Source organism: Aspergillus tanneri, assembly GCF_003426965.1.
Source record: "Aspergillus tanneri strain NIH1004 chromosome Unknown AapTan_5_pilon_pilon_pilon, whole genome shotgun sequence".
NCBI classification, from domain to species: Eukaryota; Fungi; Ascomycota; class Eurotiomycetes; order Eurotiales; family Aspergillaceae; genus Aspergillus; species Aspergillus tanneri.
The window spans coordinates 359,411-385,879 of NW_022984632.1; the positions used below are offsets into that span (position 1 = coordinate 359,411).

At 48.7% G+C, this 26,469-nt stretch overlaps 13 protein-coding genes across 13 annotated transcripts; 5 read left to right on the top strand and 8 right to left on the bottom strand.

Moving 5' to 3' along the window:
• Positions 1-239: 239 nt before the first annotated feature.
• On the bottom strand, positions 240-1,526 carry ATNIH1004_009524 (uncharacterized protein; the record flags this gene model as incomplete). Its single annotated transcript, XM_033574116.1, has 3 exons — positions 240-1,340; positions 1,398-1,467; positions 1,522-1,526. The coding sequence occupies 3 exons, from the start codon at positions 1,524-1,526 to the stop codon at positions 240-242; spliced, it is 1,176 nt and encodes a 391-aa protein (XP_033422134.1).
• A 374-nt stretch (positions 1,527-1,900) lies between these two features.
• Positions 1,901-2,803, bottom strand: ATNIH1004_009525 (uncharacterized protein; the record flags this gene model as incomplete). Its single annotated transcript, XM_033574117.1, has 1 exon — positions 1,901-2,803. One exon carries the CDS (start codon positions 2,801-2,803, stop codon positions 1,901-1,903), a length of 903 nt encoding a protein of 300 aa, XP_033422135.1.
• Positions 2,804-4,115: 1,312 nt separating this feature from the next.
• Positions 4,116-5,830, bottom strand: ATNIH1004_009526 (putative allantoate permease of the major facilitator superfamily; the record flags this gene model as incomplete). Its single annotated transcript, XM_033574118.1, has 5 exons — positions 4,116-4,350; positions 4,399-4,580; positions 4,628-4,859; positions 4,911-5,320; positions 5,378-5,830. 5 exons carry the CDS (start codon positions 5,828-5,830, stop codon positions 4,116-4,118), a joined length of 1,512 nt encoding a protein of 503 aa, XP_033422136.1.
• A 176-nt stretch (positions 5,831-6,006) lies between these two features.
• Positions 6,007-7,641, top strand: ATNIH1004_009527 (uncharacterized protein; the record flags this gene model as incomplete). Its single annotated transcript, XM_033574119.1, has 6 exons — positions 6,007-6,037; positions 6,085-6,129; positions 6,174-6,274; positions 6,317-7,312; positions 7,356-7,448; positions 7,522-7,641. The coding sequence occupies 6 exons, from the start codon at positions 6,007-6,009 to the stop codon at positions 7,639-7,641; spliced, it is 1,386 nt and encodes a 461-aa protein (XP_033422137.1).
• A 46-nt stretch (positions 7,642-7,687) lies between these two features.
• ATNIH1004_009528 (uncharacterized protein) lies at positions 7,688-9,109 on the bottom strand (the record flags this gene model as incomplete). The annotated part of the gene is made up of 3 exons (XM_033574120.1): positions 7,688-7,852; positions 7,901-8,339; positions 8,385-9,109. 3 exons carry the CDS (start codon positions 9,107-9,109, stop codon positions 7,688-7,690), a joined length of 1,329 nt encoding a protein of 442 aa, XP_033422138.1.
• A 2,776-nt stretch (positions 9,110-11,885) lies between these two features.
• ATNIH1004_009529 (uncharacterized protein) lies at positions 11,886-12,357 on the top strand (the record flags this gene model as incomplete). Its single annotated transcript, XM_033574121.1, has 2 exons — positions 11,886-12,140; positions 12,184-12,357. 2 exons carry the CDS (start codon positions 11,886-11,888, stop codon positions 12,355-12,357), a joined length of 429 nt encoding a protein of 142 aa, XP_033422139.1.
• A 154-nt stretch (positions 12,358-12,511) lies between these two features.
• aspf34 (cell wall protein PhiA) lies at positions 12,512-13,129 on the top strand (the record flags this gene model as incomplete). The annotated part of the gene is made up of 2 exons (XM_033574122.1): positions 12,512-12,809; positions 12,873-13,129. 2 exons carry the CDS (start codon positions 12,512-12,514, stop codon positions 13,127-13,129), a joined length of 555 nt encoding a protein of 184 aa, XP_033422140.1.
• Positions 13,130-13,909: 780 nt separating this feature from the next.
• ATNIH1004_009531 (uncharacterized protein) lies at positions 13,910-14,236 on the bottom strand (the record flags this gene model as incomplete). The annotated part of the gene is made up of 1 exon (XM_033574123.1): positions 13,910-14,236. The coding sequence occupies one exon, from the start codon at positions 14,234-14,236 to the stop codon at positions 13,910-13,912; it is 327 nt and encodes a 108-aa protein (XP_033422141.1).
• Positions 14,237-14,527: 291 nt separating this feature from the next.
• Positions 14,528-15,278, bottom strand: ATNIH1004_009532 (uncharacterized protein; the record flags this gene model as incomplete). The annotated part of the gene is made up of 2 exons (XM_033574124.1): positions 14,528-14,664; positions 14,729-15,278. 2 exons carry the CDS (start codon positions 15,276-15,278, stop codon positions 14,528-14,530), a joined length of 687 nt encoding a protein of 228 aa, XP_033422142.1.
• A 903-nt stretch (positions 15,279-16,181) lies between these two features.
• On the top strand, positions 16,182-17,678 carry ATNIH1004_009533 (uncharacterized protein; the record flags this gene model as incomplete). Its single annotated transcript, XM_033574125.1, has 5 exons — positions 16,182-16,363; positions 16,420-16,512; positions 16,562-17,039; positions 17,086-17,342; positions 17,402-17,678. 5 exons carry the CDS (start codon positions 16,182-16,184, stop codon positions 17,676-17,678), a joined length of 1,287 nt encoding a protein of 428 aa, XP_033422143.1.
• A 286-nt stretch (positions 17,679-17,964) lies between these two features.
• On the bottom strand, positions 17,965-19,978 carry ATNIH1004_009534 (uncharacterized protein; the record flags this gene model as incomplete). Its single annotated transcript, XM_033574126.1, has 11 exons — positions 17,965-17,996; positions 18,026-18,083; positions 18,141-18,256; positions 18,350-18,377; positions 18,439-18,636; positions 18,707-18,966; positions 19,024-19,167; positions 19,242-19,573; positions 19,628-19,700; positions 19,761-19,774; positions 19,827-19,978. 11 exons carry the CDS (start codon positions 19,976-19,978, stop codon positions 17,965-17,967), a joined length of 1,407 nt encoding a protein of 468 aa, XP_033422144.1.
• A 3,606-nt stretch (positions 19,979-23,584) lies between these two features.
• ATNIH1004_009535 (uncharacterized protein) lies at positions 23,585-24,396 on the top strand (the record flags this gene model as incomplete). The annotated part of the gene is made up of 4 exons (XM_033574127.1): positions 23,585-23,691; positions 23,740-24,123; positions 24,184-24,205; positions 24,268-24,396. The coding sequence occupies 4 exons, from the start codon at positions 23,585-23,587 to the stop codon at positions 24,394-24,396; spliced, it is 642 nt and encodes a 213-aa protein (XP_033422145.1).
• Positions 24,397-25,042: 646 nt separating this feature from the next.
• On the bottom strand, positions 25,043-25,829 carry ATNIH1004_009536 (uncharacterized protein; the record flags this gene model as incomplete). The annotated part of the gene is made up of 2 exons (XM_033574128.1): positions 25,043-25,601; positions 25,654-25,829. The coding sequence occupies 2 exons, from the start codon at positions 25,827-25,829 to the stop codon at positions 25,043-25,045; spliced, it is 735 nt and encodes a 244-aa protein (XP_033422146.1).
• Between the last annotated feature and the right edge of the window lie 640 nt (positions 25,830-26,469).

Below are 26,469 nucleotides of genomic sequence, written 5' to 3' on the forward strand. Positions count from 1 at the left end.
GCATTGCAGCGCATTCTCCTGCATCATCCTGCGGGAACCGGGTCAGACGGCGAAGGGACATTGCCGATCGGGGATATGCGACTCAGATCGGGAGAATATTCGTTATTAAAGGTCACCGTTTATTAGACCGCGATTCTTATAATTGCTGGATGGTGTCATTGATTTCAAAAAAAGAAAAGTTACGCATCTATATAACAGACAGTTCATAACAGATACTGCTAACGCTCTCCATACCATAACTACCACTCCTCTACACGCGCATCCACTCGCAAGGCACTGGTGACCTGCTGCATCTCTGTCCTCAGCCAGGTCGCTAGTCCCTTGTGGATATTGGGGCTACGCGACCCCGTCCCGGTGCCCAGCTCCTCCAGACGATCGATGGCTGTGGCCACGCGACGCAGTTTCCCCAGAATCAGTGTCTGTCGGATCGCCACGCGGTCCTCCTCCTCCAGTTGGTAGAGACCCATGGTTGTCGGGGGACCACTGACACTGGGAGCAGCGCTGACACAGGCTCGTGCCGGCGGACTGTAGGAGTGTAGGAAGTCGGCGGGACGGGGACCCTCGGACTGGGCGGCGCAGTTGAACCAGTAGAGGATCGCGGAGATGATGGAGCTGTGCATGAGAGCCATATGACCTTTCGTGGCACAATCGCACTGCATGAGTTCCAGCAGTCGCTGGCACGCCGAGCGACAGGTGGTCAGGATGTGATCAAAGGGCAGCGACGAGGTCTCCTCCGAGCGACCGCGGGCGATGGCATTGGACCGCATCTCGTGGATGGCCTTGAACTGCAGCAACACCATGATATCCACCGACTCAGAACAGCAGTTATCGCCCTCGCGGGGCTTGGACCCGTTGGAACTGTCGGTGGGCGGATCGGTGATCATCTCCATGGCGGGGGTCGGCGTCTCCATCAGCTGCGACAGCGGGAAATTCGGCGTCGTTCCCTTGGCGAACAGACTCCAGGGAACGCCACTCGCCGCATGGAATGGAGGCATCGGAGGAGACCCGGCGGGTGGCGACCCATTGGGCAAGATAGCTGGAGTCTCCCCGAAGCTGAAGGTGGCGAAGTGAGGATCCCAAGTGAGGGAGGGAGTGGGAGGTAGTTGGCTGGCATCGACGGGCAGTGCGGGGGTCATATTGGACGGGGGCTCGGCCGGGGGTTCAACAGAGGGTACCGTAGACAGAGCAGACTGGGATCGTGGTTTATTCTTGCGACTGGTCATGCCATTTCGAGTCGCTTTTCGCGAGATGCTGTAGGCGCAGGTGACCCCATGTCGGGCACATCGAGCGCAGCCCGGACGACCTTGACTGCATTTGACCTTGGCGGCGGTGCAGTTATCCTATATTATATTATATTAACATCGTATCATGTATTTAAGAAGAAGATGAATACATACACACGAAGAACGCAGAATAGACGGTGTTGAATCCATGGTTGAGAGTTGAAAGAACTGGGCGTTCTCTTGTCTTCAACAGTTAACAATTAGAATCATGAAGGATCCATTCGAACGATCGTCTCACCTCATCTTCGTCTGACACGAGGGAAGCTTGTCGATGTAACCTATTTATTTGATTTACTTTGCTATATTTTTTATTCCCTTTCTATTTGTCCAGTTTTATATTTCTTTTATTTTTTTATTTTTTTTTTTTTTTTTTTTTTTTGGTCCTATTTCTTTTCTCTCTTTTATTCTATGATGTATGACTTTAATTATGCTTACATTATCTCTTATATTTTTCTTATATTTTTCTTATATTTTTCTTATATTTTTCTTATATTTTTCTTGTATTGTTCTTGTATTTTTCTTATATGATTCATATATTATTTCATATTTAATATTCAATACCTCGTATCCTCACGGTTCCTGCCGTCTGTCCTGAATAACTTATACATAATCCAATATCAACGATACGAGCCATGAAGGATCTCTTCCACGATCCCCCGGCCTCTCGCATGCCAATCAAGTTCATTTTCGGCCTTTGTCCCCGAGGCGCGATTTTCTGCACCCAGAAAGAAAGTCAGTCCAGACCCCAATACCCCCAGGGCGTCGTCTCTGCTGATCTCGCGCACGGGGACGTCCAGTACCGTGCCAATCGCCCTGAAGATCTCCCCCACTGTGACGGTGGTATTGGCGCTAGCGTTATAGAGTCCGGTGCGACCCTTCTGCAGAGCCAGTAGGAACAATCGACCGGCGTCCTCGACATGCACCGAGGTGGTACGGTTCTTTCCCCCCTCGATAACCAACACACTGCCCGTCTGGGTGGCCATTTCCATGAACTTGCGCACGCCGCTGCCCCCGCGGCCGTACGTATACGGTGGCAGTCGCACGCCTATCACCCGGATATCCCGCCGTGCCAGGCCCAAAGCATGGGTTTCCACCTGGGCGCGCTCGCTGAGAGGACTAGCCTGGATCTGTGACGTCTCGTTCGTCTCGGCCCCTGTGGGGTCTGGGGCTACCGCCAGCGTACCCGAGGTGATCACGACGGGTTTATGCGTTCCCGCGAGTCCGTCGGCTATGGCATCAATCGCTGCGATGTCAGTGGGAAGGGCTGTTTCGTTGGGTCCCGCCCCGATCGTGAACGCAGTGGCCAGATGGATCACCGCGTCAGCGGCGGCGCTTTGTTCCTGCAATACAGCGAGGGACGTCAAATCACCACGGATGGGATGAGCGCCCAGTCTTCGCAGCGTCTCGTCGCTGGCGTCGGAGCGAGACAGGGCATGGACAGTATATCCATCTGCGAGGGCCAGCTCGATCACGACTGAGCCGACGTAGCCACTTCCCCCGGTGATAAACAGTTTAGGCATGATATGAATACTGGGTTCAAATATACCGTCAGTTCAATAGGGGGGATGATTCTTAAATTCTTTTGAAAATCGCTTATATTTATCACTAAATACATGGCTTCATGCATCGCTAAATGCAGGGATTATATGCCCGATCGGGGATATTCCGCCAATCGGGAGATTCCACATATTCTTTATCTGTTTATAATTAACAATATTATAAATATTATTAATTTCTTTGTTTCATTTCATTCAATTGCCTCTCTTGAGCGGTCTGGTCTCGTATATATTTGTATATGTCCACCTGATAGATATGTGATAGAATTAGCTAGTCCAGATCGAGACATCATGTGAAATATATATACCCGATATCTCTCCAGAGGGGTTGGGCAGAAGATCTTTCTGAATACGATCAATTCAGACCTCCCACTATGTCGGATAATACCCCGAGGATCCTCTAAACGGATATAAGATTTATAACTTGTTTACTGTTTGTTTAACTATCGAAAGAATATCTAGTATGTAATACACCCGGCCCATAGTTGACTAGTTAACTCATGGTTACTGTGACAGTCATGCAAATACCTAGCTAGCACCTCCAACCAATTCAGTCAAGCCATTAGTCCACGATGCGACACCCTACAGCTTCATGATAATCTCAGAGCTTTAGACCACATGGGAATGCTCGGACCCCACCCGTCGCCCCATCGGTAGATCCTTAACCTTGCCGTACAAAGTAGTGCTCAGCCTCATACTCCTCCTGGTCCAATAGATCACCTGTATCGCGAAGCAGATCCACGGATCATATCGCGCATTGTACAGAGATGGGGACAGATCCTGTCGTGTACAAAATTAGCCATCAGGAACTGTATATAGACACCATAGCCTTCCTATCGATGGTCTCAGCCGTATTACTCCTGCGATGGAGATATGCTGCCAGTTGCCCATCTACTGTGGACCGAGCTACGAGTGACTATGATATGCAGTTCGACCCTATCACGGCGATGTTCGTGCTGGAATGCGCCCTACAGATTCAAAGATAAGCTAAAGTGGTCCGTTGTCACAGATCCAATAATCCTGCATGGCGATACGGCTCGGCCCCCATGCGGTCCAGGTTGATATTCCTGTGTTGGTTGATGACAATGACACTATACTCCGTAATATCTGCTCCACTCAAGTGAAACTGTTGAGTTATATATATTTTTTTAATCGAGTCTATAATCTAATACAGACATAACTAGATCCTTCTTGGAATCCTGAATGCCGTAATGGGCAATTGCCTGCTTCTATACCCTATTCATACAACATTTAATCCCACCCTCTATTTCATGGACTACAGAGCGTAGAGGAATAGCGGATTCTGACGATCTGTCTGGTCCAGATCCTCTTTCACAACCTCCTGGCCATGAATAAATACCGGCTGCTCCACCCCCCCGTCCATCCGCCGACGATTCTCGCGTCGCAGGTAGAAGCGAATTGTCAGACACATGGCGGGCGACAGCAGCCAAAACGCCGTCATGAACGACCAGGGCAGCACGTAGCGCGGCTGGTATTTCGATTGCCAGAACCTGACATTATTAGCGATGCCGTCGAGTATTCCAGGAAACTTAACTTACTCCGGGGATATCATATTGGCCACGGCACCCGCCACGACGCACGAGGTCATCAGACAGAGCTTCTTCGTGTGTCCAGTGGTTGTGGCTCCGGCCCAGGCGAGTCCCAGCATGTACGAGGGCTTGAAAGTGGCGATCTGCGTGCCCACGACGAGGGCCACCTTGTTGGTCCAGGGGGCGGACAGCTGTCGATGTTATTCAAGCTCGCAACTGCAGATAGGAGAGTACATACCTCGATAAACCCCCCGATAATGCAGGGAATGTAGGACAGGGCACAGGTGTATCCACTGCCCAGCCTTGTGCCGTGCAGTAGGGCAGCGCACACCATAACCATAACGAAGCCCCAAAGCGGCTTGACGATGTTAAACAGCGCACTCTCAGCCGCAGTAAAGCCAAATCCGACAATGAGCAACGGCACCTGCTGTGAGGTATTGTTGGGAAGTTCATTAAAGAACAGGTGGAAACTATAATGTGCATCCATCAGTTCCATTCTTCCATAGCATCATCCAACTTACATGAAAAGCCAGCTCTTGAGATCGCAGAAGCACTCGCGCACCTGCGACCACTGGAACGCAGAATTGGTGATGCCAGCACGAGATCGACGGATCAAGGCGATGGTATGCACTTTATCCTCGATGGACAGCCAGCGTGCGGTAACGGGCGACCCTGGCAGGAGGAACAGCAAGGGCACGCACAGCATGGCAGTCAGCACGGCGCAGATGATATGCAGCCACTGCCATGAGGCCAGGGAGCCAGCCAGCGTGCCTTGGTTATCATCCTGGATCAACTGGTAGGCCACCATGGTCAACAGCACGTTGGCCAGACTGCCGGCTGCCCACCAGAGCAGCTGCACGCGCACGCTGTACAGTGGTGGGAAGAAGGCCATGTGCAGGATGGCCGTCGAGGGGACTATTTGCGACTCGGTCTGGGCAGTCAGCTTTGATATCCTGGTCTGATGCATTCATTGAATTAAGCTCCATACCAAGCCTAGGAGAAAGCGCACCGCCATCATCTGCGACGCTGTTCGCACGATAGGATGCACGCCCAACAACACAGCCCAGAGTAGCAACGAGCCAACAATGAAGCGATGGTGGCCAACACGCTGTGACAGCCAAGCCCCCGGCCACAGAGCGACCAGATATCCTGCGTAGAAGATAAGGAAGAGCGAGTTGAACTGGTTGCGCGACATGGGCACGTCGTGCAGCAAACCCATGGTGCTGGCTGACGACAACGTCGACTTATCCAGATGGATCAAGAACGCAATCCACCATGTCTGAGGCAGCAGCCACCAGAAGTTACGTCGCAAAAGTCTTTGTTCTGCTGCTGGCGTCAAGGGACTGACGTCATTTTTATGGGAGTGATAGAAGGTGGCTGTGTCGTCGACTTGCTCTTCCACCAGCTCAACCCGCTCGTTCTCATCCTTGCGTCTCTCCATGATGAATGATCAGGAGAATCTTGCCCACGGGTCCATGTTACGTCTATATATATGTCAGCAAGGGGGAAACCGGCATCCTGCAGGGACCCTGGAGACGCTGTCGGGTGACTGTTGGCCGTTTCCCCGCTTAAGTATCAGCATTGTCTGTTCACTTTTGGGGTTGGATTATACACACAATGACCGAAAGACGAGTGATTATTATTGGAGGTGAGTATCTGAACAGAATCGATGATATCGTCAGACTAATAAGGTAGCCGGAATCTTCGGCCTCTCGCTGGCTGTGGCACTGCGCCAACGAGGTGAGTCCCCTTCAGGTCGAGAGAAACTATGCTGATGTGTTTAGACTACGCGGTCACTGTGTTTGATCGCCATGCCTATGATCAATCGCAGTATGATCCCGATGCTGAGGATGTGCAGGCCGCCTCGGTGGACCACAACAAGATCGTATGTCTCCCTGATAGCCTCGAATAACGCTAACGGGAATAGTTTCGCGCCTCGTACGGCACCAAGATCCATTATCAGCGTCTAGCGCTGGAGAGTCGGCACGCCTGGATGACCGCTGACCAGCAAGAAAGAGCCGAAGATGCCCTATTCGTGACCAGCGGTATGTTGCGCGTGCAGCCTGACGACCAGCTCGGTGCATTGGAGAAAGAGACGTTGGCGAATCTGCAGCGCGACGGTCTGCGCCATACTCAGTTTGTCAAGGGAGATGCGCAGGATCGTGAGCGGGCACAGCAAACCGGATGGGCGCACAAGTTACTGGACGTGCCTATACCATCCTCCAATGCCTCCTACGAGGCAGTGCTGGACTCGTTGGCCGGTTTAGTTCGCTGCAATGCTGCCTGTGCTGCCACGTACCGACGTGCCGTGGAGATTGGGGTTGACTTCGTCCTGGGACCTCATCAGGGAGCCATCGACTCGCTGGTGACAGTTGAGAGCACGCAGGGTGGCAAACCAAAGGCGACAGGCGTGCGCACTGCCGATGAGCGCATCCATAACGCCCATCTCGTCGTCGTCGCTGCCGGATCCTTCTCGACGCAGATTCTGCCAGCATTGAGCTACCATCTCGAGTCGTCCGCTGGCAGTCTGGCCACCTTCCGCATCGACCGCAGCCAGACCGAGCTGTGGGAGAAATACTCGCCTGAGCACTTCCCCGTGGTAACCTGGAAGAGTCAACCTCGTGATGCTCGTGGTCGAGACACAGGCAGCGTCTACGTGTTGCCGCGCACCCCGGAGGGATTGGTCAAGATAGGCTATCGCGGTATCAAGTTCACTCACTTCGTACCGGCCCCTGAGGACGCTTTTCGTCAGGACGGACAATGGTCAGTGCCGTTGCCTGTGGATGAGAGTCGTATTTTGCCGGACGAGGCGGTGCAGGCCATTCGTCAATTTGTGTCCATCTTCCTGCCCGAGTTCGCGGACGTTCCCTTCCATTGGACCAAGCTTTGTTGGTATACCGACTCGCTGGATAATTCCTTTGTTGTAAGCTCCATGATTCCTGTATCGGACTAGACTGACCATGTAGATTGACTACTGTCCGGACTACGCCGAGCAGTCTGTGTTTGTCTGCACCGGGGGAAGTGGCCACGGTGCCAAATTCTTGCCGGTGTTGGGCGAGGTGGGTTCGACCAGATAGAAAAAAAAAAAAAAGAGAGAGCTGACAATGATAGCATGCGGCTGATATCGTCAAGAACGGAGAGCAGAGCACCTCGTATATGCGTCCGTTCTGGCGCTGGCGTTCTGATCAGCCCAGGAGAAATGGACTGCAGGAGGGACCAGGAGGACCACGCAATCTGAGCGAAAGGAAATAATTCTATTTAGTTAACCTTCTATGCTTTGTCTAGTATGTTGTCTACATCACAGCCTCTTTAATGCCCCCATATCTGTCCTTAATCGGATCCACAGCGCCAACAAAGCCGCCGTCATCGCCATTCCTCCCGCGTAGAAAATAGCCGGCCGGAAATTGCCAACGCCACCCTGGCCCCCGGAGGCATCAAGGATGTATCCAGCAATAGGAGCGCCCTATTCCATTAGCATTTATCTAATATCTCGAATATGATAAGAACTCACCATGAGATATCCCCCCGCCCATCCCGTCACCACCATGCCCATGGCGACCCCCACGCGTGCCGAGCCGAACACGTTGCCCACTACTGTTGGCATCGTGGAGAAGAAGCCGCCGTTCGACATGCCGTTGACAATGACGAATACAATCAATGGTCCGATCGAGGTAGACACGGGCCAGAGGATCAGCATGCTCAGCGCACTGAGCAGCAACGACAGGAAGAGCGTATTCAGCGGGCCCAGTCGGTCACTGCAGAATCCGCAGAGCAATCGTCCCATCGCCGAGGAAAAGTTGAACGCTGCCACCACACCGGCGCCCGCACTTGATGGCATGTTTATTGTATCCGTATAGAGAGGCAGGAAGAACGGCGGCACCAGCAGGGGGAACGTGGCGATGGCGCCAGCGGCGAAGAGGAGTAAGAAGCGCAAATCCCGGAACAGACGCCTGTATCGGTCAGATAATGGTCTCGTAGGTCAGGAATGTACCTACCATTCCACTAGAGCCGTCGGAGGAATTGGCACGCGTTGTTTGATAAAGTACGCTGCCGGTAACCCAGTCCCCCAGATGAGAAAGCCGAGGATGCGAAAGGTCCAAGCGATGCCCACGCGCGACAAGAGCGCATTCAGCACGAAACTAATCACCGCGCCGCCGAGACCACCACCAGCATAGACGATGCCGTTGGCGATTCCACGTTTCGCCTTGAAATACTGCGCTGTGATGACAGAGACAACCATGAAGCAGAAACTAGTACCGATGCCCACAGTGACGCCCGCCGTGACGAAGAGTGCACCGATATGAGCCAGTGCCCAGCTACTAAGTATCTCGCCCAGTCCGATCAGGAAGATCCCCGCCAATGCCGCCGCCCGGGTGCCGATGTGACGGATAAGACGCGCATCCACCAGTCCCAGGAAAGAGATGCAGGCAGGGGCCAACGAACCCACAAAGGCCAGCGTCGACGCGGCGGCTACTCCCTCGCGCACAAGCGCCGCCTGCAGCACTCCCCAGCAGTAGGCGGTGCCGATGAACCACCAGGTCACCACGGCGCAGCCCGCAATCACCACCCAGGCGTATCCGCCGTCGGGCACCTGGGCGTCGGCCAGCAGCGAGGCCTGCAGTACCTCGTCGGCGTCGGCCGGGGGGTAGACATGGGATCGTGTGCCTCGTTCTTCGACGGCGCCGGTTTGCAGCTCAATAGCAGTGGCCGTCGTTGTCATGGCGATTGATCGACAGAAGGCAGAGGAGGAGGGGGGAAGGAGAAGGAGAGGAAGACAATAAGAAATAGATGGAAAAGGAAGGAACAAGGGATTACAAAAGTTGACACTGATTGACTCAGTGCGTCGGGGCAAAACCTCCCCACGAAAACCCCCAAGTGGGCCACTGTTTTTTGTTTTTTGAAATCTGCAACTGCTAACTCTATTTAAGCCCAGGCTACTAGGGCCAAATTCTGGGGCAACTCTAGAACTTTCACAGCTCCAGGACTTTTATGTCTTTCTTCTTGTAGCAGATGCAAGATTGAACATTATACACACACAAATCACGAGTCCCGTGCAGATCCCTAACAACAGCTGCAAATTAGGATGCTAGTCCTCTTATCTGACATCCAAAGTGAAGATCAAAAGCGATGTGGCCCAGATTTCCGTTTCCGGATACGAGGGGCACGTGATATTATATACTAGCCGTGTTGGGTTAGCAGCAGTCCATTTCTGGCCAGAGGTCAGGTGAACCTGTCGGCTATCCGCGGGGGCGCTGAAGTTGTCTCCGACAGGGCGTGTTCACATTGAGGTAGCAATACAATTTTGAAAAATGCAAGCGAGCTGAAAGAGCCCTAGAGGAGTCCAAATACCCCGTAAGCACGCCCGAACTCTTCATATTAAAGCTGTATGAGAGATTTGGCTGTGGTCTCTCTAGCCTCTCCAGGTGGCAACTTCGAAACACAAGGAATCAGTTGCGACATTTCGATCGCTTCATTCAACTTAGTAGTAAAGATTAGGGTACTACAGAGCCCCAACAGGGTCCATTGCCACTAAGATATATCTCAATTGTGCTTCTATCTACGAGAAGAGTATATATAATGGTATGCATATTGCAAAGGCAATTCTTTTTATCTATCAGACTTGTAGCTGTAGATCTTGTTGATCTTGTATCTTTCAAGTCTGAAGACTCCAGTGTCCTGCCTTTCGCCCTTCACTGGCATTTTTCACCTTCCTAATCAGGTACCTGCCTTGTTCACTCTCTGATGAGATGACAGGGTGATCATCTTGGATTCACTTTCTTCCTACTAACTTTACCCTTCTTGATAGCTTCCAACCATCTGTCGAAGTGAATAACCTGTCTTCCTATTCACTTTTCAAACTGCTGGAATTATATGACCTTGATTTCAATTCACAGGCTTATATTCGAATTAGTTTTTTCCTCACTCTACAACTCTCTTCCTATCAATATTTCAGACTTACCTAGCTAATTAGGTACCGTGGTACTCTTTTAAGCCCAATGCTATTTACATGCTTTTCAAAGCAGCCATGAGGCGGATCCGTCTTAATAGGCAGATCCAGGATGCTCTTCTTGACCCCAGCTTCTCAAATACCTTCTGTACTGGGTAAAGATATCCTCGATACAAACTACCTTATTGCCCGGCATGACCTTCTCGGTCTCGTTGGGAAAGACAGTAATCGCGACAAAATAGAACGGCCGTCTCTGCTAAAGGGATAGGGTGGATATGTGCCATTATCGAAGCCAAGCCATTTATTCTTCTCGGGCAAATGCCTATAGAGACTATGCCAATATCCAGGAAGCTTTGAAATCTTGGCACAAGGCAAAGAGCCCTAGAGATGGTCGCATGGATTGCCAGGATGGTGGTTGACAAAAGAAAGGATATCGGTCGGTACGGCCTTACCATGGAATATTGTCTCTATGTACACTAATCAAGTACGTCTTACTAGATACTCTCTGACAAGAATAAGAAACAGGAAAGTTTAGAGGGAATTTTTCATAAAAGCGAGCAATTGTCCAGCTCGTTTACAGTTGGACCACAGGAGTGTTCAGCAACAATAAAAACGAGGCCTCAGGATTTTCGTCCCCTATCTACGCATATCGCAACGGAGACAGAGACACTGAATCTGTCCGCCACATAAATTTATATAAGGCGATGACTCTCAATGAGCAAATAGAGTCATTCATTCAGCCGGACAAAATCTGTCTTTCGAGACTTGTATACTACGTATCTGGTTCCCGTGTACGTTTGTCCCCGACCCTCAAGAGGTGGATTTATAGTATTCATGGGATTATTATCCAGGACGGGCAGCGTCATCTTATAAAGGGCCACATTTGTGCACATTCAAGTAAAATGATTACGCGGATCACTCTTGTTGACGTGCAAAAAAGAATGACATAGAACATGTTTGATCATGCCCTGCTACCAACTATAAGGCAACAAGTGGACGTTCTTAGCCTAGAAGGTATTCGGGGAGCTTCAAATTGAAATGTAGGGAAAGATAGGTATGGACGATTTTGCACCGTCTCTAGGGCGCTATTCGCCTCGCTCCACAACAATCGTTTGCTACTGGACACATAAAAACCTCTTCTCAAGTTGAATGTTTATCTGCTGTCCTCAGACGCCGGATGATAAAATGTCGGAAACACACGATACGTACAATAATACCAAAATACAACTCACATTGATCCTGTGGTGCTTTTAGTGGCCGATCGGTATTATTCATGTTGAAATAAATATGGGCAAATATTGGCCAGGGGGTATGGGGATAGAGTCAATACTATATTTGTCTCTTTTTTGGTCCCATTCCCACCCACCCCAAGCCTTAAAGGGCTTACTTTCTGCGTAGTGTGCGGCAGCCACGTGTGTAGGACGTAGACTGCTAGGTGGAAGTTATTGTCCCATACTGAATGAGAGAGATCGATTTTAACTCTGGATACTGTACACTAGGGTATAATTCATTTTTTTCAATGGGTTCTATTTCTGGACTATCCGCTACGATGCATGAGGTCGGCATCAGCCAACCTGACGTCGACGAGGCAGCGACTCTGGGTCCGATGTGTGTTGAAGAACCACCCATCTCCACGTCTCGGAGATTTAAGTTCCTTCAGGAAGGTGGTCCATCCTTGATGTGCCAGTCGCAGCTATGCCAAGGGAGCATTAAGCTCAATCCCTTCACAGGGACAATTCTCCGAGCGGCTTCAACCATTCAACGAAGATGTGATGGACCCAAGCGTGGCAACAGTGATGAGACAGTGTCTTGTCTGCTGGCGATACGATATTGACATCTGAAACAAGCGCTTCCGGGCATCTCCCGATTCGCCGAGAGACCAGCCGTGTCTTGCCCCTCTGGCCCACGACGCTGAATCCAGGCCAATCAGTACCTTCTTATTTAGCCAGATGGAGATTTCTCAAAATAGCCTCTACGACGGCATCTCCCGTGCTGATCCCGCACAGCTTACAGTGCGATGATGTCGGTTGTCGCGTCATGGATCGGCGGGAACAGACTAATATGGTCATGGCAGGTAGATGTAATCGTCACGGCTGATTATAAAGGCCGCTGTTCTCCCCGTGGTCACCATCAACTCACTCTCATTTCTCTCCCATTCTCTACAAACGTTCAAAAATGTTCTTCCGTCGCTTTGTAGTTGCTGCCTCGGCCGCGGCCACTGCCGCGGCCACCCCAGTCGCCGACTCGCAGGCCAATACCTTCGGCGTCATTGCCATCCACTCGGGCAGTGGGGTGCAGAACGCCGCCTTCAACGCAGCCAAGAGTAGCCTGTTCGCCGGTCTCCCCAACCAGAACGCCAGCTGTGCTCGTCCCGACGAACAGTTTGCCACATTCTACATCCAGGACGGCTCCCTGTTTCTGTACGACGCCTCCGCTACTCCCCAGGAGATCTTCGTCGACCGTTCCGGCATGGGTACGTGGTCTATATAGAGATGTGGATACGAGACGCGAAAGAGCAAAACTAACTCGGTTCTAGGCCAGGGCAAGATCGGCTACACTACCGGTGCGCAGCAGACTCCCCGCAATTCCGAGCGCAAGGGTTGGGCCATTAAGGACGGCCACCTGGAGTTCGACGGCAAGAGCCTGATCGCCTGCCCTAACAGCATCGACGGTGCTTATAGCATCTGGGTATCCGTCGGTATTGAGAACCCCGGATACAATAAGGACTGCATCGGCATTGCTGGACGCGTCGAGCCCACCTCCAACCCCAATGGCTGCCGCTACACCGAGTAAATGCTCTCGGTGTCTCTCTCAGACCGGTAGCTGATAATGCAGGGGAATATCTCTGAAGTGTTCCTTTTGTGGGAGCTGACGGTGACGCCTTACTGTTAGATTGATATGACTATGGTGGTACCCTTGAGTTGTCATTTTTATACAGTATTGCCGCTTTAGATGTACATAGAAATCGATACACTCTTTTATCTCTAAACTTTACGTACTCAACTTGTCGTCTTTTTATCTCTTTATCTCATCTCCCTGTATCCTTTCATTAAGTGCTTCACACAATATCTTTCTAACTTTTTATTACTTTTATCCGGTAATCCATACATAACAATCATGTAACCAATAAGTGAGCGCCACTGCAACGAGCGGCTATTTGCTTTCCATATAAGGTAGTTTGTTTATCTAATTTAGCGTAGGTTATAGAATTAGAATTAGTTGGTTTAAGTAGATATTATACTGTAATCTTATTCAAAATTACCAATCAAAATAAAATTAGTAGAACTAAACCTATAACTTATAGAGTGAAAGAAATAATGTGAGGGAGACATTTGATACCGTCGAGTCGGGGACCCTACGAAATGAGACATAACCTCTTCCAGCTGGGAGAAGAGCTGAAACTGCTATGTGAAATCATAACGAGACTATCTCCAACAAGGATGGAGACAGGATGGAGCCCGTAAGTAACAATGAGAGTTCACAATTGACGAGTAACGCGGGACAATCCTACATCTAACCAGGCACTTCCATGTCCATCGTGTCATCCCTCTGATACTGCGCCACCACTCATCTTCACCACCTAGCAAAGTCCAGTACTTCTTCAAAAAACACATCCTGGCCTCCCATACGGATGTCCCACAGCGTACAGGTGGAAGCATATCCAGTAGAAACATCTTGATCCTTCTTTCCAATACCTGCACCTCCCCAGAACACTAAACCGGTAAGCATGTTGTGGAAGAACCCATCCTCGTCAATCTCTTCCCGGTGGATCATGAGATTTTCCCGGTGTCGGAAGGGGTAGAACATCGGTGTATGGATTATGCTCAACGGTAAATTGTTCGTTTTCGGCCCCAAGTCCGGATTTAGTGTTTTGAATAGTCTCTGCACTATGCAAATCATGTTTGCCTGACCACATCGTCAGGCCAAATTTGTGCTCGGATCATTCAAGTCATTCTATTCTATATATACTACTTGATCCTACATCATATTTTAGAATGAATTACCCGATATCTGCATTGTGGATTTCATTCAAATAAAGAGCGTGAATGATATTAAAATATGAGAGCTAAATAATGGAATTATAAGTGCGATTCTGTCATGCTTTCCCATTTTCCAAACATTGCGCATCACTGCCACAGGATATAGTGGCTCTCAATTAGACAGTAAACAAATCCGATCACAGATGGCGCGTTACTCATTCCACTCATCTCTGCCTAACTTGACGATATCAGACATTTCCACTATCCAATATTTCGACGGGGCTTTCCCCTCTTCGGCCATACGAGCAGCTGCTACAGCTGCTCTACCAATAGTAGTTTGATCCTGACCTGCGTATTCTAAGTTAGGACCCAGCATCTAAAAATATTCAAGTCTTAACAAGGTTAGTCATACCTATCCTGTCCTGGACACCCTGTCCCAGGATTCTAAGGCTCTCCACGATGTTCTCCAAGAACGCAGCTTTGGGCGTCTCCCGTCCGAGTATCAACCCTGGCCTTAGGATAATCGCATGCTCGAAATCGAGCTCCTTGATGGCATCCTCCACGCCAATCTTCATCTTCGAGTAGGGCACATAGCGAGCGAAAAACCCTCTCGTCCCTCCACTGGAGATGAACACGTACGTCTTAACTCCCGCCTCCTTGGCTGCTTTGGCGTTCTCTATGCACAAATCATGGTCAATTTTCCATTGATTCTGGAGTCCACCGGCTGCTGCTCTGGTGGTACCAACTGCGTTAAATACTGATGTTGGCTTGGGAGACAGGGAGGAGATCATGCCGCCCCATTTTGAAGTGTCGCCTTCCTGGAGGGCTTGGAGCTTGGGAGACTGGGCATTTGGGAGTCTCCTTGAGACTGTCTTGACGGATGAGAATGCGTCTGTGGCGAGGAGCGTAGCGAGGATCTGAGAGCCCACTGCTCCTGTACAACCGAACACCACTGCCGTCATGGTGGAAGATTTCTATTATCTGTAGGCAAGGTCTGTTTCAAACAAGATGCATACCAACAAGACTAGACGTGAAATGATGGAAAGTTGAGGAACTGACTGTTGAGAGGAACGGGGAGATATAAAGGCATGTGAACATTGAAAATGTTCCGGACTGTCGGGGAATAATTCAAATAATTAAACTAATTCAGGTAGCAACCAAGACGTCACCGTCGCCCCACTCTCCAAAATGGCTTACGTTAGACACGACAAGGTACCTTCGGTCACTACCAAAGATCAAAATTTGAGACTACCTTATACCTGGAAGATCAGTTGTGGATCACAGTCAATATATGGAAAATACCGGGATGATCTATTATGTTATTCCGGTGTTGTTGAGATATTGGTTCCCTCCCGGATCCGAAGTTAAGAGATGGACCCTGGCTTACAGAAACACCTATAACTTTATCAGCCACAGGGAATTAATAAGAAACTAACATTCTCGCGTACACCCTAACAGCTGTAGGCTGGAGTTTACGTCTTAGCTCACCCCTAATCCCCAATGATGTTGAAAAAATGAGACCGAATTGGGCCGTTCTTGGCCGATAAAGCTACATAACGACTGTAGCTCCAGGACGAAAGTATGCAGTTCATATTCCGTTGTTGGATGCCATAAGCCGCGGGTAAGTCTATGCTGGCTATGTTTGTCCTTATGCCGCATTTTGTTGGTATATATTAGCGCTATCCTCACTATGGCTTGCGAATTGAGATTAATCTCATCGCTACTTGTTTCTGTATCTGTATTGCTCTTCTTACAAAAGCCTCACATGGTCCGGGTCGCATCGCAATTTTCCGTGGACTTGGCTGAAAAGTAACAGCTCCCTTTCGATTATTTCTCGGAGCTCGACGACAGATAAGGTCGTGATCATGACCTCAACACTTATCCTTGAGTCGAAGAGTGAAATCATGCTTTGTATACCTCCGTCAACAGTATCAGATATCGCCAACGAGAAGGAATTCGACGAGAACACCATCCATGATAACGACGAAAGGCAGGAAAGCCGAACCCAGACGATGCGACAGATGAATACGCCTCTGGAGCACGACTAGTCTTCATCGTCCTCTCCCTGGTGCTGGGTATCTTCCTGATGACACTTAATCTGAGTATCGTTGCCAGTGCCATCCCTAAAATCACAGACGAATTCCATGTCCTTGTCGATGTCTCCTGGTACAGCGCCGCCTTCATGGCAATCGGCGGGTTCCACTCCGCATGGGCAAAGCCTACAAATGCTTCCCACTGAAATCAGCTTCCTCATCCCTATATTCATCTTCGAACTCGGAACGCTAATCTGCGGCGTCGCTCCCAAAGGCACGACACTCATTGCAGGAGGGGCAACAGCCGGCGTCGGCGCAGGGGCATCGGCTCCGGTGTACACGATTATTGCTCTCTCAGCTAGTCCGGAGAGACGGCCTATGTTCCCTGGGATCATCAGCACTAGTTTTGGTATTGCAGCTGTCGTGGGGCCGTCGATGAGTGACGCGTTTGCTCACAGGGTTAGCTGGTGGTGGTATTTCTACATCAACCTGCCCATCGGGGTTATTTTGCCGTTTATTATCCTGGTATTCTTTAAGGCGCCCAGTGCTGCGAAGCCCAAGTCCGCTACCGACAACAAGCTCATACATATGGACCCCTTGGGTGTGGTTCTCGTCATGGGTGCCGTTATCAGTTACGTCCTGGCGTTGCACTACGGAGGACGAATGTACTCCTGGAACTCGTCTCGGGTGGTAGGATTTCTGGTGGTCTTCGTTGTGCTCTCAGCTGCCTTTGTAGTGCGGTAGTGGTGTCAGGAGAACATTGGGACGATGCCTGGCCGGAGATAGAGTGTACCTTGTGTCGTTGGTGTATGTGTTCTTCTCCGGCGCGTGCTTCCTGATTATCTACTACCTGCCCATCTACTTCCAGAGCATCGATAACGATAGTTCGGAAATGAGTGGTGTGCGAAACTTGCCTCTGATTCTGTCCGTTACCATCTGCATGCTCGCCAGCGGCGCTTACATCTCTACAACCGGTTCGCAGCCCCAATCACCGTCGTTATTACTGCCATCGGGACGATCTGAACATGACTACTTTATATATTGGACATTAGCACTGGCGAGGGGAAGCGGATCGGGTATCAGATCATCGGAGAAGTCGGCTGGGGCATCGTATCCCAGATCCCTGTCATCACGGTGCAGGCAACCGCTCCTTCGGTGGATCTACCTGAGGTGACGGCTATTCTTCTCTTCTTCCAAACCGTTGGTGGTGCGTTCATGGTCTCCGCCGCGCAAGCCGCCTTCGCCAACATGCTCATTAAGGTTCTACTTCACTCGCCTCCGGGTGTGTACCCTGAGATGGTTGTTAGTACTGGTGCGACGGATATGTGAAATGTCTCCTTGGCTGATCAGGTCCAGGGATTTTATTGGCGTATATGCGCGAGCTGAAAATTGCGTTCGCAATTGGCTGGCCTCGACGAGAGTGGCTTTCATCATTATTACGTTGCTCCACTGAATACTGCCGCTATTGCTGGTGGTGCGGCTGCTTAATATATTATATAGCGGAGAGTATAACAGTTGAGATTGACCAAATTTGTCAACCTTTTATGGCATAAAGGCAATTTTAATTTCCCCTAGATAATCAATCTACAAAATGAATTGATAGTATTGGGATTTGTTAGAACGAAACGCCCTTTTTCGAGTCGTATGCTATTAATGAGTATTAGCACAAGACCAACTTTTGGCGCCAGAGTCCTTGTGAATCGCGACCCCTGACACCCATAGACCTAGTCCGCACTAAACAAGTCAGTCATGGAAAGTAAAATCATAAAGTATATCAAGCAAGACACCTACAATAGCGCAGGCAATGCCCAAGATCAGAACATTGCATATCGTCAACAGGATCTTTTTTATATTCCGAAAGTATTGGCCCTGGTTCATATGGAGCCAAAAGATGGCAGGGAGTCCGACTGCTCACAATTCAGTATTGGTTTAAATCTCATTGCGGGTAGAAAGGGGAATTTCAATAATAGACAGGATATGTAGGGGAGGATTAATCATACAGCTGAACCAACTTCCAAATAGCGCACTCTACAGATAATCTCACATTAGCCAGTGTTTTCAGTCAGGATGCGATATACTTAAGACATACAATGAGACTCAGCAGGTCATTGAACACGGGAATCGATTCCGCCACAACCCACGATAGGATCCAGACCGCGAGACAGATCATGACCCAAGACCCAATTGATAGAAGGCTACGGCTATGCATTTTGTCGGACCCGCGGAAAAGGCGCACGTAGATGTATTTACATGCGACATGGCCCAAGACGACTCCGGAAAGTATAGTCTATATTTTGTCAGGAGGGATTCATGGGTCGGGGGTCGCAGACGCTTTTGACATGAACGTATAGACTCACCGTCGGAATGGCAAGTCCCCAAGCGATCTTCCTCATCACGGGACTCAGAGATAAGATGGCAGGCGACTGGACGTTTGGTCCCACGTAGCGATAGATGATCAATGCACTAATCAGGTACAAAACCGTGTCAACAATCTGGAGCATTGCAAGAGACTTGTTGAAGGTTCGGGGGTCCTCGGTCTCGGACATGAAGCCAAAGTACGCAACGTGGGCGACTACAAGATTGGTTCTAGAGTTAACTCGGTCCATTTCGGCAATAGCTTGAGGGAAAGCAAAGGTAGATTGATGAGCATCATAATTTGATGTTGTTCACGTACGGTAAGCGAAAATGATGTTGGTCACTGCCAGAAAGCCCTCGCGGAAGTTGACTATCGTGGTGACTTGGATCGGGATATGGCCTTTGCTTTCCACGCCCGCAGTGATCATGGTGACTACTGTCGCAGCGAAAACACTCGCAAATGCTAAATAAAGGTCAGCCAGATTCTCTCCTAGGTAGTGCGGTGTTATAATCGCACTATTTGAGTGCTATACTCACAAGCAACGGACATCCAGTAGACCTTATCCATCGTACGTGGCAAGGCACCCATGAAACAGATGACAAGTCCAACGACACCAAAGACCAAAGTGCAGGTGCCGTGATCTGTCAGCACATTCATCAGGATGTTAAACATCAATATGTTGCTCGCCATGAGAAATATTAACAGCAGTAGCTGGCCGAGTCCCAGCAACTCGCGGCCGAAACTGCCCATCAAGAGCTCGCCAGCATCTCCCATGCTGTGAATCTCGGGATGACGGAGTTTAAATTGGCCAATGGCATAGCCCGTATACCATGAAAGGGCAGATATGAACAGAATCATAATTGCAGCGCTGCATTAAAATGTTAGCCAAGTTGTCTTAGGCGAACCTGCCGACGATACATACGGAACCATTCCAAGGGTGGCCACTGCGGAGGGTAGAGAAAGAATTCCCACCGAGACATTCTCTGCGATCATGACTGAGATTTTCGTTAGAAGTTAGGATTTACAGGGTGTGATATCTAGAATTAGGCACTCACGCATTCCACAGTGCCTGTTTCCAATGATTAGCCCCGTCACGTCCCAGTTGAGGAATAGTCACTCACCACCACTTCATGGTCCGATATTTGACCTCCGCCGTCTCTTCATTGCCAAAGGGCTCGAGGTCCTTTGCCGATAATTGTTTCTCTGCATCCATTTTGAGGGGCTCATCAGTCACCGCTTTCCCATCGACTGTATATGACTCCTCGTTACTCATGGTGGGCAGCAAACTTGGCTCTGTTCGGCCCTTCTCCAGGTTTAAGATTTCTGGGGAATTGTAGCCCGAATGAACCAAAAGAAAAAATTAATACAATTATACCAGCATTGACCAATATCACAAATGAGTCAGAGGCCAGATTTTTACAGGAAGTTCATGCCATCCTACCCCAGCCAAGCCAAGAAAAAAATCTCCTCCGGGGAACTGAGTGGAGCCTCCGAAATTTTTACCACCAGCCGCGGGATCCCGAATTCGGTGCTTCTACGTGTCTGTTTATACACTAAAATTTGAATGGTGTTGACGAGCGCTAGATTATGGACATTTGAATCATCCTGATGTTGAATTCTTCCAGGACGACGGATATTGCTACTTAGGAAATGGGGTCTCCTGCTTTGAAGTGGTAATAGATCAATAGTGCCATGTGAGTAGGTCACCGTTTGTGCAGGCCTTTTTACCATGTTTCGCTTGAATTTTTGGATCCTAAGGCTATTCAGCAGCCTCGAGGGATTTTTGATGCACCTGCCTATTATCCTCTGCTTCGTAGGAAAGCGAGTCAAATCAGATCACGTGTTTTCTGATGCCTTGTTGATGACTAAGATCTTGACAGAAGGGCGTGAAACCGGCCCGAGGTTGCCGTTTTGGTCACCCGATTTGCATTCAATTCTGTGGTGTACAGATGATTGCAAAGTCTGCAAAGTGGACTGACTGACTGACTAGCTGTCTGGGTATTAAATCAATTGACTAATAGTAATCTCTGCTAAGTCCAAAGCCTTTTTTCAATTGGCGCCTCAAAGATACGACCCATTGGCGCATTGGACTGAACACCACTCGGCATGGGATCCAGGGAAATGACCAACAAGAGCGCGTTCGCCGAAAGAAAGCGCCGTCTTGAGCGGGAACAGAAGGCCCGACAGCGGCGGCGATATCAGTCTCACAGAGCAGGAAAGACAGAGGAATAACAACGGATATTACAGCTGCCATCTCCCTTAGGCACTGTGATTGATATGGAAATGAAAGTAGACAGCATTGCTAAGTCCTGAAGAGTCTCGACCGGTTATCATAAGCCGCGTTTTCAAAAACATGAATTAGGCGAACAGGGAGAAGATATAATTTATGTCGACCATAAAATTACGCGTATTCGCAAGTATCGATCATTCATTGAATTAGGTCTCTGATTCACTAAACTATCAAAACATCTCGCGTTTATAAAGGCGAGTAAACAAATGAAGAATGTAAACTACTAACTCATATAGGAAATATACGCGATCTGATGATGTTGTATCACCAACCATTTGACCGAGAAAGGTGCTGAATAATCAATATTACCATAATTGTCGACAAATTATAACAGGCCAAGTGCTGGACCAAGTCGTGAAAATCGCCCTCGGGAAGAAAGCTAAGATAACGCTGCGAGCACTGTTAACAGGAAACCCTTACTCCTGGCCCTATAGAACGACCTGATCAAGAACACTCTATCGTTGAACCAGACGAGGACAAGTTGTGACGTGTTCGCGAGGCACAATTCTCTGAATTCAAGGGGCTCAGGCGAGCTGTCTAAGTTATCTAGATGGGTGACTAAGTGAGGCCACGTGACCATACCGAATATGGTAGGTCCCTAACATGACGGATGCACCACGTGGCCTGTTTGCATTGTTTGTATCTAGCTTGTTTCAATGTTTGCATCGCCACACCGCCCTCTCACCATTTCTTTCCCTTCTTTAAGCTTGAAATTCTTGTTAAGATAGCACCAATTTGATTAAGTTATTCGGCCATCACACAAGTTGGGGCCATTTCACGGAGCTTTTCACAAAGGAAGGAACTCCAGAGTGGAGCCAAACTACAAGACAAGTGAGTAAGGGAGGAGAGAGATATCTGTAGAGCGGTAATTAATTAGTAACGAAGAAACAGAGATAGGAAGAAAAATAGGGCTAATAATATAGCAGCACTAGGGAGAGACCTTAAGCTTAACTTAAACATACCCGTCTCCAGAAAGAAGCTGACATGACGAGCGTTGGCGGATAAAATTGGCTACAAGTGGGCCCAGCAAGAAGCGGAATAGCCTCTAGTGGAGTTAAATAGAACTGCTACAGGCAATCTAGGTAAAAATAAACCTGGGCAAGACGCGGTCCACGGAGCTGCTTAAGATGGTACTAAGTTGCATGATATGCAAATTCTTTTAGGCAGGAAGCCACTGCATTTTAAAGAAATATAAAATTTTGGTTTGTTTTGGGGGTTGGTTATTAATAGCCGACATTAAACAAATACAGTTTTAAGAGCGAAAGGCAGTAACTGACAAATGCTTTACAACATAGTGTGCATCATTAAGTCTTCTGCTTTAAACCAAGCTGATATTAGCTAGAAAATAAAGCAGCGGATAACTAGTATAGGGGCTTCGAGGGGATTTTTAATACTAATCCTGGACCACCGATAATGGGTGGGGCAGCGGTGGTTAGAGACAAGATTATCCTTATGGCACGAACCGGGGCAGCAGTAGATGTTATAGGGGGAAACACTTACCGCATATTCCTTGGTATGTCCTTAAACCGATCCGGGCGAATAAAAATGGGAGCGCGGATCCCTAAGATCTGGTCATGTAAACTATTATAATATTTCTCCACCCTCAGCACTATTAACACCTACTGTAAAACTGCAAGACAACTACAAAGAACATCCCCAGACTTATTCTGAGGTCTATCTATTGTGATTCTCATTGGAGATTCCCATTATTTTCCACCTGTCAGGGGCCAGCCGTTATGGAAATATCCTAAGGAAAAAGAACAAGGAAGATGGCAAACTTAATGAGCAAGAAGTGGCACATTAACCAGCAATAATATATTAATACTAAACTTAAGAACAATCACATTACTTGCAACTTCTGACCTGCTTAATGCAACAGTTATTACTAGGCTAAACGCTTTTTAACATGTTATAAACCGAATTCAAATTAAACACTTTGCTGGGTCTAGACACGAAAAAATATCTATCTTCCCTGCTCTCCATACATGCACCAGAAACTCCGGCTCAGCTAACCTGAGACTGTGGGCGGATGAGCTGCTCGGTCTTCCAGAGCAAGGGACCAAAGCCTCATCGCCTGGGCTCCTTCTCCATACCCAACTGATTCTAGCAATAATATTGACGAATATATGCACTCCTGCTGGCATAGTTAACAGAGCGACGGGGTCCACGGTAGGCATTATTATTAATCTAAACGGTTAGTTATCATCCCAAAAACACTATAAATCATTGCTAATGCTATTCCCGACAAGCTGAATTTCACACACTTAACGATCCGTATATTTTTTGCACCAAGCCTCCAGCTTGTCTTATGTTTAAGTCAAATCGATCCAAGCCAATTTCACTTTCTTCACTTGATCAGGAAGCCATGCCCTTTTTCCCACTGGAGGCATCTATCGCTATAAAGGGATATTCAGTGCGACGAAAACAAATTCCAGTCTGTCCTGCCTTCTGTCTAACTGACTATAAGATTCAAGGCTCAAGGCTTAATTCTGCTATTCTCAATCATAGAGACAACTACTGAGATCGGCCCCGAGATTCGCACGGAAAATACTGCTCTACATATGTTCATGTTATTTCGGTGAGAAGAGGATGAGGCTCCCGGATATTCTCACCAAATTTTTGAATATATACCATGAACGTGGTCATCAGATCGACTTTGACCCTGGGGATGTGAAGCTTGAGGCATATGGTGCATTGTAAGCAGGATGTAATAGATTATCTTCCTTTGATGGTGATCCTCCTAGCTTTGCCGGAAGTGATACTACCCCCATTGCCATTACCGCAGAAACACAGAACGATATAGAAGAGTCTCCTCGGCAGGAAATTGAACTAGCAACGGTGGACAGCCACCTCAGCATCCCCCATATATCCTATGATGAGACCGTCAAACTACATTACTTGAGTGACTGCGTGAAAGAAGGCATCAGGATGTGTCCAAGTATCGGCCTTATCCTTCCCCGCAATGTGCCAGACAAGTGCTGCGAGGTCGCTGAGCATTGGGTCACAGGGAAAGCTCGCATTGGTGTGAATCCAGCCGTTGTGCACTTGGGTCGATCTGTCTTTGGGGAGGATGCTCTCGAGTATCGTCCGGACCGATGGTTTAGGCCTGGTGCCCAGGATATGGATCGGTATCTTTTTCAATCTGCATAGATCCGATATCATCTGTTCTTGTGCTAAGACCGGTGCAGTTTGGGGCAGGGTCAAGGACTTGTATGGAAAAGAATGTGAGATATCTTAGGTCTGATTTACAGTCCTTGCTAGTCTTGCTACAGCTCTTCCTGTGCGGGATATACGAAGTCCTTCCGCAACTGATTCGATCCTACGGTTTGGAGCTTGTATCGCCGGATAAAGATCCTGAGACCACGGTCGACTTGTTCTATAAACCTAATGGGGTAAAATAACAAGTAAAAGCCGCAGAGGCTGCACAACCTCATGACATCTCTGCATCAGAGCATGCAAATGCTTGATATTCAAAACCCTGGAAAATGGGATATGGAGCTTGAAAATAGATAGAGAATCAAATTGCAATGATTGTAATACCATGGCACGGAGCATATAGGGGGTCAAAATAACTTTCATACATTCCATCTCTGCCATCCCCAATCTCCAGAATAGGTGAAATCCCAATCATCTTTATAGCAACGAAGATCTAGCTAAGATCTTGTATGGTCACGTTCATCTGAGAGTGAAGCCCTCTCAGACTGGGTAAGCCGTGGGGGACCGGCTCCATCTTCAAAAGGGGCATATTTATCGACCAAATAATACATGTCATCGTATGCACTGCGGCAGTATATTAGTACAACACTCTCGTTGAATCCATCGTTCCATAAATTTGAATTAAATAAGGAAACTAACTTCTGTCGCACAGCAGTGCCCTGGTTCTTATGATTAACCGAGTAAATGACGTTATAATATATAGAATACATGCGGTTTCTATCATCCCACTCTTCACGTGGTTCACTAGGGGCAAAATGTCGCAGGTAGGTTCGAGTATAGACTTTGTTATGGATCTTGTTGTAGTGACAACGCCAATCGCCGATCTCCATTTCATTGTGTGCGTAAAAGGCAGCCGAGTCGAAAATATAGATCTCCCCCTGTTTCAAACGATGTACCTGTATTCCCTTCCCACAGGTCAGCATGAATCAGGCATGGTTTGATGGTACGGCCATCTTTTTCGAGCGCTCCGATCAACCGGGGAATGACAAAATCAAGAATTCTCTGCGAAAGTATAGAGAGGTCCTCCCAGGTCCCATTTGTTTCTTTGTCGAGGCCTAGTACATGGGTGAGGAGGTTGGAAAAGCACACGGCCCAGCTTGTCTCCCATTGCACATTTTGGGGAGTTTTGCCTTGGCAAGTGGTGACATGGAACCCAAATTTCCCTGTGGGGGAAACGCTATCCCAGTGTAACTGCGCCAGTTTCCTACATAACTGATTGGGCTCGGGTACTCGGTCACTCATATCAATGAACTCTGACAGGAAAAAATAGGTCTCTGAATCTCCACCGTCATATTTTCCCCATGCATAGGGTTTCGGCACAAACGTTGGCAAAGCCTTGAAGAGCTCTGACATCGCATTGAACTCCCCTTCCATCATAACCTGGCCGGTGCTACCCAGGGCACACTTTAGGAAATAAGGCTTTTGCCCCCCCATCAGGCAACTCTATGGTTAAACGAGCTGTCGCCGTCCAGGCCGAGGCACCGAACCGATTAGCAGAAACAATTCGGGTGCCAGGAGGGAACTCAGCCAGAATACTGTCATCAACCGGGAAATCGGTATTTATTGTCTGCGGAGGATCAAGTGGAGTATCCCAGAGTGTGCTTACAACGGTCGACATGATGGTGGGTTAGATCGAGTATTAGTCGTCTAAAATTGAGGATCAGTTACATTGGTCGTGCCCGAGGTAGCTGGACGGATAAATGTACTCTGCTTCAGGAGGGGTAGCCTAGGGTGTCTGGGTCCTATTATTATATCCTACATCACGGGCGCGTAATGGTGTTGCGTCTCAGTCAATCATATTGTCGTTCAAGCGATCTACTGACGCTGCGGGAATAGAATCCCTCCCGTCTTCGGGCCTAGGCAGTTTGAGTGGCTGTGTTTGGCTCATTTTTAAAGGTCGATGCAATATATGTTGGCCCACCAAGTGAGGGGGAGCCAACGCATTTCGTTTGAGGACAGCCCAATGACCCTTTTTTGGGTATTCTTGCAAGAACCACCAGAAACTCTCTACAAAGCAGAGGTCGTTGGAGGGCCAAAAAAAGCCAAGGCTTCCGAACGTCGAATATTGTTCTTTTTTCGTATCCGATGTACCTGCTGATGATACTCCAGCGGCACGAGGACTGATCATGGTAGGATCCTAAACATTATTGTTAACGAGACATTCAACTGACCCTATTTTCTAACGCTCATTTTCAGTTTCGACCGTTTGGTTCCAGACGATCGCGCTCCTACTTAGAAAACCCACCGCCCCTAGCTGA